The 12,943-nt window shown below is 27.4% G+C and overlaps 1 protein-coding gene across 2 annotated transcripts; it reads left to right on the plus strand.

Annotated features, from left to right (window-relative positions):
* Positions 1 to 7,057: 7,057 nt before the first annotated feature.
* On the plus strand, positions 7,058 to 9,589 carry LOC136079770 (uncharacterized). 2 transcript variants are annotated; one of them, XM_065796140.1, is made up of 2 exons: positions 7,058 to 7,288; positions 7,390 to 9,589. In XM_065796140.1, exon 2 carries the CDS (start codon positions 8,468 to 8,470, stop codon positions 9,470 to 9,472), a length of 1,005 nt encoding a protein of 334 aa, XP_065652212.1. In that variant the 5' UTR covers positions 7,058 to 7,288; positions 7,390 to 8,467; the 3' UTR covers positions 9,473 to 9,589. The 2 variants fall into 2 exon arrangements, with proteins under 2 accessions (XP_065652212.1, XP_065652213.1); XM_065796141.1 differs by having other exon boundaries at positions 7,390 to 8,993.
* The last annotated feature ends 3,354 nt before the right edge of the window (positions 9,590 to 12,943 follow it).

Below are 12,943 nucleotides of genomic sequence, written 5' to 3' on the forward strand. Positions count from 1 at the left end.
TATAAAATGTGGTTCAAAGTAAACTCATAAAAGTAAACTCATAAATTTGTCATTTTTTAAAATTAAATTGTCGTTATTTCAATTACGAAACTCTAATTGCTCTCTAGTTGATTGTAAAACGTGATGCAATGCAAACACATAAAGTCTATTGAAAATTCGAAACGCTAATTTCTTCCTAGCGGGTCGAAGAAACTCTTTTAAAAAGCTTGCGCTAACGATGAGCAAAATCATTATTCTGATTGTGATGTAAACAATACTAATAAATTAATATTAAAATATGGATAAAACCGCATTACTTATCTTATTGATGGTCTCGGATGAAAATGCTCATCCCGATAAAAAAAAGGCTAATATCCAGAAAGAAGTCCATACTATATGGAATTCATTAATAGAAGAGAAACTGGTGCTTAAGTATCTTGAATCAAGAGTAATGTATTTAGTCAATTTATTTAATGTAAAGGCAACGAAGTTCGAGAGCAAGGAATTATCATTTTGGGCCAATACTCCAAAACAGTCTGCCCCCACGTATACTCCACTTGAATTTGACAATTCCTCACAGTTTGTTGAGCTCACCAATGAGCGATCTGTTATTGATGATCAACAAAGTGCATTAACTTTGAGTTTGTTGACCACGAAAAATTAAAAAAATGCAAGAACAGTGGCTCAAGATTGACTCAATTCTGAGATTGCAGCTTTAAATTATGAATTTGCTGGACTGAAGACTAGAAAGAGAAGTGGATTCACTGCTGAAGCTGAAGAGGATGATTTGAAAAAGAAAAAGAAGAAACTAGCTCATCTATATAAAGAACTGGCCAAAAAAAAGTATGATCAAGCTTAACAGAAGAAAACTAGAGAGCTGAAAAAAGCTAGAATGGAGGAAACCTGCTTGGAGCATCCAGAAGACAAAGAAAAACTAAAAATCAGAAAGAAACCTGATCGACTGTCATTAGAAGTAGATATACCTCTTCTTTTGAAGGCGATTATAGATATTGCTCTCCATGGTTCGTCCGCTGATGAAAGACGTCGGTCAGAGGTTCTTCGGGTAATGATAGCATAGCTATGTTTGTTAATATTGTATTTGTTAGAATTTTACTCTTAATTAGTACTTGCACTATTGTAAATATCCTTGAAATGTTAACTACTAATTTCAAGATTTGATTTGGATTTTGTTTACGAAATAAATCCCGTTTTCTGTAAAAAATTTAATTATATCCAAATATATTTCTTTATTATTTAGAGCATTAAAACTCTCGACGAATTGACATCCGAGATGAACAAAATTGAATTTGCAATCAGCAAGAGCGCCCTCTATACTCATCTACTTCCGAGAAGTTACGGAACATTAGAAGGCAAAAGACACGTTAAAACAGTCCCTGTTAGATTGATCAGTCCTCAGAATGAATCGCATTTAAAACATGTTGAATGTTAGATTGATCGGTCCTCAGAATGAATCGCATTTAAAACTACTAAACACAAGCTTATACCATCTGTATACGCTGGAATTACGATCAAAAAAGATGGTCTTGGAAAAACAGATGCTGTTACTTATTCTGGACCTACCTACATTGCTGTTCGATCAGGAAAACACGCATCCTTGACCGCCTTCGCTCATGGATCAGCGGCTCTTGGATATCAAAGAATTCGACACTATTACCAGAGATCCTCAAACTAGTATGGTTAAGCCTATCGTTGTGTTTAGCGTCGATGGAGGACCCGACAAAAATCCCAGATACCAGAAAGTAATTGAAATCGGGATTTACCATTTCTTGAAGAATAACCTTGACGCTCTTTTCATAATGACGAACGCTACAGCCCGCAGTGCATTCAACAGAGCTGAGCAACGAATGGCACCTCTAAGTAAAGAATTATCTAGAGTGATTCTTCCGGACGAACATTACGGAACTCATCTTGATTCTCAAGGTAATTACATTAACAAAAGCTAATTTGTAAAAATATTAATATAGTTTTTAAACTATAATAACCAACATATCTTTTTAAATCAGGCAGGACAATGGATGAAAATTTAGAAAAGCAGAACTTTGGTTTTGCTGGACAGGCTTTGGCTGATACTTGGTCTGATCTACAAATTGACGGTTACCCAACCATTGCAAAATATATTGATCCAGACAAATCAGAGCTAGAGTCAAGGAGCCTTTTATTACAAGATCAACGTTGGATTGCCGATCATCTTCGTACAAGACAATATTTTGCTCAAATTGTGAAATTTAACGTTCAAATTGTGAAATTTGACGTCAAATTGTGAAATTTAACGTCAACGTGAAATTAAACGTCAAATTGTGAAATTTAACGTAAATTGTGAAATTTAACGTTCTTGTTGTCGGACTATTAGAAGCTCTTACTTTACTCTAATTAGAGCAAGATTTCTTCCGCTACCCGTCCCTGTCAACCAAACGAGAGACGAGCTTAAAGCAGTAGGTGTCTCAGAAGGAGCAAAAGAATTGTTTCCACCATCCGTCTTTATGCTCATCGCATCAAACATTGAAAGTATTCTTCCTCGTACTGCCAAAGGATTTCCAATTTTGCCGTATAATGCGTTTTGTCCATCAATTCAGTCTAGCCTAGCTGATAGAATCTGCAAAAAGTGCAATATCTACTTTGCCTCTCAAGCTATGTTGAAAAAGCACGCTTCTATCCATTCTTCTGCGATAACACTCCCTCTAATCAAAAGGGTCCAACCTGTTCTTATCGCTGCCAAGCTTCAGACAGAATTTTTGGCAGTCATCGCCTTGCAGAAGAGTTCGGAAACTGCTGAATGGTTAGATGAAAATGAATTTGACGCAACGAATTTGATTGTACCTCAAGAATACGATATTCGTTTAGAGCACGGAGAGCATTAACTACCTATTGTTTTAATCGATGATCACTTCAACAACCCATTGGAAGATTATATTAAAGATATATAATACTATTTGCTTAGTTGATTATTTAATGAGATATGGACTATTATATAATATAATTTGATGAGATCAAATTATATTATATAATAGTCCATTCTAAAAAAGAATTTTAGCTTAAAATTTTCCTTTTATTTTGAATTACAATAGTTATTTCAACACGGCTGTTTTCAAGTAAGCTTTACGGCTTCTTGATATTTTTTGAAAATAATCGCTTAAAGAATGTTACTAAAGCTTTTATAACTTTTGAAATACTAGAGATAACTTTGTTCTGTAAAAAGATTAATAACACCAATAGAATTTTTCATCTTATGACATTTAAGCAATTAATCAAAGCCTCCTTCGATTTTTAAATAAACGGGCAAATGATGAGCATAGCTAAATTATCTATAAATTTATTGTTACTTTTTATCAAAACAAAATACGAAAAAATATCTTTTAGATATTTATTATCAGATATAAACATTGTTAGACCATTATAATTTTAAAAAGTTTACTTGAACTAAATGTGATATGAAACAGGGATTATTAAAGATCAGACATCAAAATCGTATATTAATATTAGAGAAAATATTTTAACGTTTTATTTTTTACGTCATCGCTTTAAAAACGTAAACCAAAATTTACGCAAAAAATTAGAGAAATTTATATTTGTAAATTTGAAAATATTTTAACAATATTTATTTTTATTCCGTTTAATGTAATTATTTTTTTAACAAGGAAAGATAGATCTTATATATATATATTTTTTTTGAAGATGAAAGCGTTTATAGAAAAAAAATACTTTTATTTTAAAGTTAGTGAGTTTTTATACTTTTTATGCGGAAATACTTTTTTTTGTTGATAAACTCAAGCTCGTTTTTATATAGAGTAAACAGCCGTGTTTATGGTAATTGAAACTAGTGTTTTTTACAAGTGTCAATTTGAGTAATGCAACAAAACGTTACAAAAAACGTTACATTTTTTTTTTTTTTAATGTCAAATAATTGCTTTAGTTGGTATTTAATTCTACACCGGTGTCAAATTAGAACACTTTATGTTGATTTTCAGACCTAGTTTTTTTATATGATTTTTGATGGGGATAAAATTCTCTACTATAACAATTAATTAGTAAAAACCAGCAAAAGGAAATGCAGTTAGGGTTAGTTAGAACCTTGTCAAACTAATGTTGCAGATAGAACTTTGCCGCATTAGCAGTTTGCTTGTTTTACGCTGTATCGCAGAAAATTTTAGTTTTTTTTGTTCGTCATGATTTAAATAATCTAACAAAATAAAAGTCTATTTTGGCAAAAATGTCAGTTAGAACCTTGTCAAAGCAATGCAACGAAATATTTCGTAAATATTAATACAACAATTGCTATATTATTACTAAGTTTATACAATTTATTAGATACATATAAAAAATAAAAAGAGTAAGAATATTATTTCATGTAAAAATTATGACGTTTTTACTAAGCTTGGAATAAAAGTCAATAAGCTTCTTCAACCAATTCATACTGTTTAGGGTATATCTAAAAGTGAAACAAATTTCATTAGTTATAGTATATATATATATATATATATATATATATATATATATATATATATATATATATATATATATATATATATATATATATATATATATATATATATATATATATATATATATATATATATATATATATATATATATATATATATATATATATAGGGGAGAGTGGGGAGAAGTGGGGCAGCCTGAAATTTCTAATTAGGAGTGGTGCCTAAATACTGTTATTTAATGTAAACAATTAAGTTTCTTCCGCTCTATTTAGCAGAAATTGCTTTGTTTCCCTGCGTGTGCTAGAAGCCCTAATTTTAAAATGTACCTTAAAAAAGTGTTTACATTGGGGTAAGGTGGGATAGAAAAAAGAAATATTTGTGCCGTGTTTCATCCCGTAGCCATTTGATTATTTTGATTGGTGAAAGCTCTTGAACATTTTTATGTAGATAAGGTGATAGTATGATTTTATCAGTTTCTATTTAACAATTTGTGTTAAAATGTTGTTTTTAATTTGTTTGTCCCACTTCTACTTTCATTTATCTCACTTTACCCCAATGGCACCGTTTCTCTAATAGCAATTTTATATACTTAGTTCCTCTAAAAGCAAGTATATATACTTAGTTATAATTGACTGAAAACCTAAGGGGATTGAATCAGTGCCTAAAAAGAAGAGTTGTTCGTAAAAACTTGTTTGGTTCAGTTTATAAATCAAATAATTAAGATATTACCCTATAAAAAAATTTACGTGTCCCAATTCTCCCCATTCTCCTATATATATATATATATATATATATATATATATATATATATATATATATATATATATATATATATATATATATATATATATATATATATATATATATATATATATATATATATATATATATATATACATATATATATATATATATATATATATATATATATATATATATATATATATATATATATATATATATATATATATATATATATATATATATATATATATATATATATATATATATATATATATATATATATATATATATGTAAATTATGTTGGTGTATTTACAAATAGAGTGCTCAATGTTCTTAAAAAACAGAGCAATAATAAATTAATAAAAAACACTTATCTAACTTTTTCTTCAACTTTAAGTTTCACCATTGCTGAACTCTTCCTGATGATCCAGAAATGGTGAAATTGAAGAAAAAAGTAAGATAAGTGTTTTTTATTAATTTATATATATATATATATATATATATATATATATATATATATATATATATATATATATATATATATATATATATATATATATATATATATATATATATATATATATATATATATATAATATATATATATATATATATATATATATATATACAGAAGCGGATCCAGGCTGTAGCAATAATGCTACATTCAGTTTTTTTTCTCTCTTTTTATTATTTACATACAATTTTTTTTTTCGTGCAAAAGAGAAAAATAATTTAAATAAGATATGAAGGTTTCAAGTAATCAAAATGCGGCGCTTCAAAAATTTATTCAAAACTGTATCTGAGCCAAGTTGACTATGTTACGAAAATATTTTATTCGGAAAAATGAAATCCTTCAGTGAAAAACCCATGTTTTTATCGGGTTTTGTCTCACATGCCCATAAATTTTTAAAAGAATGTCAAACATTTCGGAGCGTATCAACTTAAATTGAACTGGGAGTTAAATAAAATGGCAAATCGACTATAGCAACTGTAGCAAAAGTCAATTTGTCATATTTTGAAACAACTCTATACATTAGGGTGTAGTGAAAAAACTTTTTTTTCGAAATTGAAAATTTAAATACTTTCAGATGTTCATAGACATTTTAAGATATGCTATAAATTTTTTTTTCCCATATCTTCAAAATAAATTACCAAAATGAAGTTTTAAATATTTTATAAGTGATAAAATAAAGTTACTATTTTTATAAGAAAAATAAACGAAGACATTGAATAAAAAATAAAATACAGATTTACATAAATTAAATTAATAACACTTATTTTTTAACTACTAAATTGATTATTATAATATCAAAACAATTTATTTTTTCTTTGTAAAATATTTTACTATAAAAAACAATATTAAATATTTTCATAAAATAACAAAAACCTTTAACTCTAATTTTAATGGTCTGTAAATTTACTTTCTATAAGTTAAGCGTTGTTTATCTTTATAATTGTAAGTGTTTTCTAGATTCTGATGTGCAAAGGTTAAAGATTTTAACTAGAATTATAAATAAGTTTAGGGACATAAATAATTACGTTCAATAAATCAATCAATTTTAGGATAACTAATTAACTTTCGTAATATGTTTATGTATTTTTGTTAATTTTTATGATTTAAAGAATCACAAAAAATTTAAAGTTTATGTATATTATATATATATATATATATATATATATATATATATATATATATATATATATATATATATATATATATATATATATATATATATATATATATATATATATATATATATATATATATATATGTATGTATGTATATATATATATAAATATATATATATATATATATATATATATATATATATATATATATATATATATTTATATATAAAGATATAATTTTTATAGATTAATACACGTTGTGAATAAAATAAAAAAGGCGTGTAGTAATTCTTGCCATATAAAATAAAAAAGACATGTAGTAATTGGTCTTGGTGCTGATTTGTTACCCTCTGAATTACCAACCCTCAGAAATGTTTTACAATTACTGTTGTTAGAAATGGAGTCCTTAGACACCAATCTTCAGTATGTGTCAAAAGAAATTATTCACGAAGCTGCCAAAAAATCATCTTGTAAAGTTAGCAAAGTCTAATATTTTAAGAAAATTATTATATATTATATTTGTTTTCTACTCTTTCATTATTATAGCTATTTTAAATATATATATTTTTTATTTAGGTTTTAGTACAGTATAAAAATATTCAAATTCAAACTAATCACTATATCGTTCAGAGAATTGAAAAGTGACAAATACTCGAAAGGATAAGTTATATAATGAAATGGACACGCTATTTGATATTCTTCGTTGCAAACATAGTATTAAATGCAAAGAAGATCCAACTTGTTTTGACCCAAAATGTTCTCATTGTGCTTTTCTTCCAATTTGTAATTGTCCATTAAGTTTGAAAATTCCTGAAATAGAGCTGAAGTTTATCAGAGCTCAGAGATTGAAAGTTGGAATGAAAAGTGTGTACCAAATACATAGTAGAGATAAAAAAGAACATACTCGGCTGGCTAAGCAATGCAAAGGGAAAGAAAAACCTTTAATGTTTAAAAAATTAGAGGAGAAGAAAGTAGAGTTAAGTAATAATAAGTTTTTTAATGAAGAAATAGAGGCAGATGTGATTGAGAAAGCAAATGAATCTTCTAGCCAGTTAATGGACACCAAAATTGACGATGGATCAAAGCAATCTGTCATCAATACAAATCACTTTCCTCTTCTTGCTCAAACAGTTTTAAGATATGGAACAAGTAACAGAGAAGCTGCTGCTATTTCTTCTGCAGTTCTTATAGATATTGGGATTGTTAATGAAAAAGATAATAAACTGATTATTGACCATCACAAAATTCATCGGGAAAAAAAAGTAATGAAAAAGCTCCAGACAGAAGATTTACAGTTGTATCAGTCAGAAGAAATTAAAGCATTATTTTGTGACGGTAGAAACAATTTAGCTCTTTTTAATAATCGAGATAAAACACCATCAAAATATTATTCTAAAACAATAAAAATGGACTTCTACACTGTAACTCGTGAACCAGGTGGAAAATATGTATTCCATTTCTCTCCTCTTAACCCTGGAGTAGGCAAAAAATCTGAGTTAATGATAGCCAAACCTATAGCAGATTGGTGTAAAAAATTTGATATAAACTTACAGTATATTGGAGCAGACTCTACAGCTATTAACACTGGAAGATTAGATGGGGTTATAAAAACAATTGAGGATCTTTTAAATAAAAGTTAACATGGATTATATGTATGCTGCATACTAATGAGCTTCCGCTTAGGCATCTTATTCAGAAACTAGATGGTAAAAAAACTTCTAGTAATGGGTTTAGCGGAGTTGTGGGTAAGCTATTGAATTGTGCTACATTACTTCCATTAGCTCAGGCATTTCCAACAATTATCATTGGTAAAAGACCAATTGAATTAAATCAAGATGTGATCGATGATCTTTCAACTGATCAGCTCTATAGGTATAAAATGATTTTGGCTATACGTTCAGGTAACATACCTATAGATCTTATAAAGATGGAGTGTGGTCCTGTTAATCACAGCAGATGGTTGACCATTGCAAATAGACTGATGCGAATTTGGGTACCACTTCATGGACTGTCTGGGGAAAACTTTATTACTTTAAGTCGTTTAGTTGAGTATGTTGTTGGTGTTTACTATCCAATGTGGTTTGATATAAAGGTAAGGTGGTCTTTTATTGAGGGTCCAAGACATGTTTTAGAAACCTTACGATTAGTAAAAATGCAAAACCAGGTTACCAGGGATGTTGTTGAAAAATATGTCATATCAGGAGCCTGGTTTTCTCATAGTGAAGCTGTTCTAGCCACTTTGCTTTGCAGTTCTGAAGTGGAAGAACGGGGTTTTGCAGTGGATCGTCCTCTACAGGTTAGAAAAGGTTTCGACAAAGGAGAAACATCTGTCCGAGAAAGGATTCATTCTTCTTATTTAAACATAGATGCTAAGAATCTCACTGAGTTATGTTCTTGGACTCATAATGTATTTGAGCCAATTCATACATGTAGCTTTACTACTGAGACAATAGTTGATTTTAAGGTAAATCCCATGGTTGTTGACTCCATACCATGCTGCACACAAAGTGTTGAGCAGGCTTTTAAACAAACAACAAGAGCTTGTGCTGTTGTCTATGGACATGATTCAAGAGATGGTTTTATCCGAGCAGGTTGCCATCACCGTAAACTTTTACCTAAAAACAATACAAAAAAAAACCTAAAACAGATGATTATATAATTTTTATATTTTGAAAATGAGTATATATATTTCTTAACTTATTTGATCTTCACGAATTTACATTTTAATTTATACTAAACAGAGTCCATAATCCATAAAAAGGCTCATTTTGCAGGTCTAATATTCGTATAGTTTTTTTTTTTTTTTTGAAAAGGTCAAGCCAAAATTTTTGATATTTTATTATAAATGTGGCAAATAAGGGTAGTAAACAAAAAAAAATTGTTATCTAGGTTTGGTCTCAAAACTCAATCCTCCCCCCCCCCCTGCCACCGCCCCTCTTTCTTTAAAAAATCTCTAATACTAATTTTTTTATTTTTTTTTTAAGTATTATTTTGAAATAGATAAAAATTTAATGACAGTTTTTGAATTTTAACAAAAATATGTTGTGTTTAATAGTTATGACTGTTTATTGTTAATAACTCCCCCCTTTACCCCATTTTGGTAATTTATTTTGAAGTTATGGAAAAAAAAATTTTATAGTATATCTTAAAATGTCTATGGACATCTGAAAATAATATTTAAATTTTATATTTTAGAAAAAAAAAAATTTCACTACACCCTACTATACATACCCCCGATAATTTTGTATATATTGACCCTATTTAGATCCAATCTTTTTACTAACAAGGAGGTCTTACGTATTGACTAAAAGTCATCAAGCGAGAACCTGCAGCAAAAAAAAAATTGTGTTGCAAAGACAAATTGTGTTGCAAAAATTCTGTAAAATATCCACTCTCCGTTAAAACTTTTTTTAATAAAGTGGGTAACAAACATTAAATAAAGAGGTTTTATAATTATAAAGACTAAATTAAATAGCACAGTCTGTTGGTTTATTTATTTAGCTTATTATGAAAATGGTGACATTTGTTTATGTTTATGAAAAATGGTGAAATGCGTTTATTACTGTTCTACGAGTTATTTATCATTGAAGAAGTCAAACGATTTAAAAACGTTTTTAAAAATTTATAGATTTCCCAGAGACAAAGAGAAGAAAACACGTTGGATAGAACGTTTACCTAATGCAAGTTTTAAAACGTCTAGCAACACTTTATTATATAATCTGATTGACATCAAAACTTCAAAAAGGTTAAACTAAAATGCACAATTTCCCTCTTAGATAGATTTTTAGTTTATTCTAAAATTGCGAGGAACCTTCTACTACTTTATTTTAATTTGGAAATTTCTACTAGGAAATTACTATAATATTATTCGAAAATGATTATAATATAGATATAAATCAATGTAATAAACATCTTTCCAAGTTATTGATACATTTCCGATCAACATGGAAAGACTTGTATTTAAAGAATCTGCACGAGTATCATAAATCTTCCAAAGTTAATGGCTCAGCTCTAATTAAAAATTACGATACAATTTTATTAGACGATTCCCATAGGAATTGTCTAATAAAACTGCATCAAAGGAGCTTTCTACCACTTTTTTTTTAACTTCTACTAGGAACTATTGTTCCCTTTGACAAGGTGTATGTTACAAAAATGTTATTATATCAGGAAGTTGCTGTTTTGGGAAAATCATTGGTATAAATTCTCTTTCGAAAAGTATTATAGATGTTTTGATAGCTTGTAATACAAGTTATATGTTTAATGGTCCTAAATTTCTCTTGAAAATGTTGTGAAAACCTGTAAACATATAAATTCCTAATTTTTATGTTTACAGGTCTTTTGTTGTTTGACTTTTGTCCAGGTTATCAAAAACATACAAAATAATGGGCTCAAAAAGCAAAACTTTTTTTCTGATAATACTTAAAATATTCTTCTTAATCAACCTAAAACTTCTACTATCTCAACCGTTAACAAGACTGGTGATTTTATTAAACTTGCTTTCACATAATGGAAAGCTTTTAATCTAAAAAGTGTGGGCATATATTTTAGGTTCAATAATGATCAAAAAGCTTCCTCAGAGATGTAAATGATAAACAAAGAAAGTTTGTTTCGGATTTTGGCAATACGTCATTATGCATGAAAAAAATCAGAAAATAGGCATAAAATATCAACACATGTCACAAGGCATTTTGCAAATTATTCACATGAAGAAATAATCTAGCTGATTAAAACGCTATTAAGAGAAACGCTTTTGTTACAAATATGTTACGTTAGGAAAATTTGTTACAGAACTTCTTGAAACAGAATTAAGAAATTTAAGAAAAGTATCGTTAGATTTATTTTTTAAGTGTTCTTCGAGACCAAAGAAGTCTCTTGTTTACATTAACATGTATTTTGAAATTATGATTTGCTTAACGAATATGAAATTTTGCCAGTATAATGTTTTATTTTTTTAAACTTTGGTCAATATCTAAAATCATTTGAAATAGGTGGATTAACATGTCCTTTTGACAATACTGTTCAATGCCTTTTCTTCAATTTGATTAAAGATAAAGTTTATTTGACTTCCATATTCAATACTTTTATGCTTTAATGCATTACTTAATTGAAATTGAGTGTTATCGTCACAATATACTTTCCTAAACCCAAATCAAACTATGTTTGAAAGAACTATGTTGTTTTAAAGAAAGAACGACCATATTAAGTTTAACTTCTTAGGTTGACATTTATTCATTGACACTTTTGTTTTTATTATTTGCTGACATTTATTGATTGTATCGTTGTTAATTGTAATATGCCTGGAGTTTGCTGTTTTGGGATTTTAAAAGCATTCCTTTTTTATTTAAAGGAATATATTTTTATTGAAACGTTTATTTCCTATTTTTTATTTGATTTGAAACCTGTTTCTTTTTTTCATTATTTGACAAAAAGTTTATTGTAATGAAGTAATGAAGTATATTATTAAAAATATGAAAATATTTATAAATTGTTTTTATAAATTTATATAAATCGTTGAAGTGTCTATTTTAATTTTCAGATATTTTATAAGATAAGCCATTAAATAAAGTATGTGTTTTAAAACAAATTTTGATTAAATAAAAAAAATTGAATTTTAAACAAATTTTGATTAAATTTGTCGTTTTCATTTTCAAATATCAACCTCCAATTTTTTTGCAGACCAAAACATTTTAACAACCACAAATATTTTGTTAATTTAAATATATAGATAAATTTATATGATAATGTTTTGTGTATTATTCGGCATAAATACATTGACTGGCAATAGGAATACAAAAAACTAAATTTAAATACATCGACTGAGGATAAGGGTTCGTTTAGGGTTTTAGTCTTGATTAAAAGTCATTAAAAACTATCGTTTCGTTAAAAAGTATTCAGTTTAATTAGATAGTTTTAACGTCGCGTAAATTAAGACTAAAAAATATTTATGGCATTTTTGCTACAGTCCATAAAAATCCTGGATCCGCCCTTGATATATATATATATATATATATTTATATATATATATATATATATATATATATATTCATATATATATATATATATATATATATATATATATATATATATATATATATATATATATATATATATATATATATATATATAT

Source organism: Hydra vulgaris, chromosome 04 (assembly GCF_038396675.1).
Source record: "Hydra vulgaris chromosome 04, alternate assembly HydraT2T_AEP".
In the NCBI taxonomy this organism is placed as follows: domain Eukaryota; kingdom Metazoa; phylum Cnidaria; class Hydrozoa; order Anthoathecata; family Hydridae; genus Hydra; species Hydra vulgaris.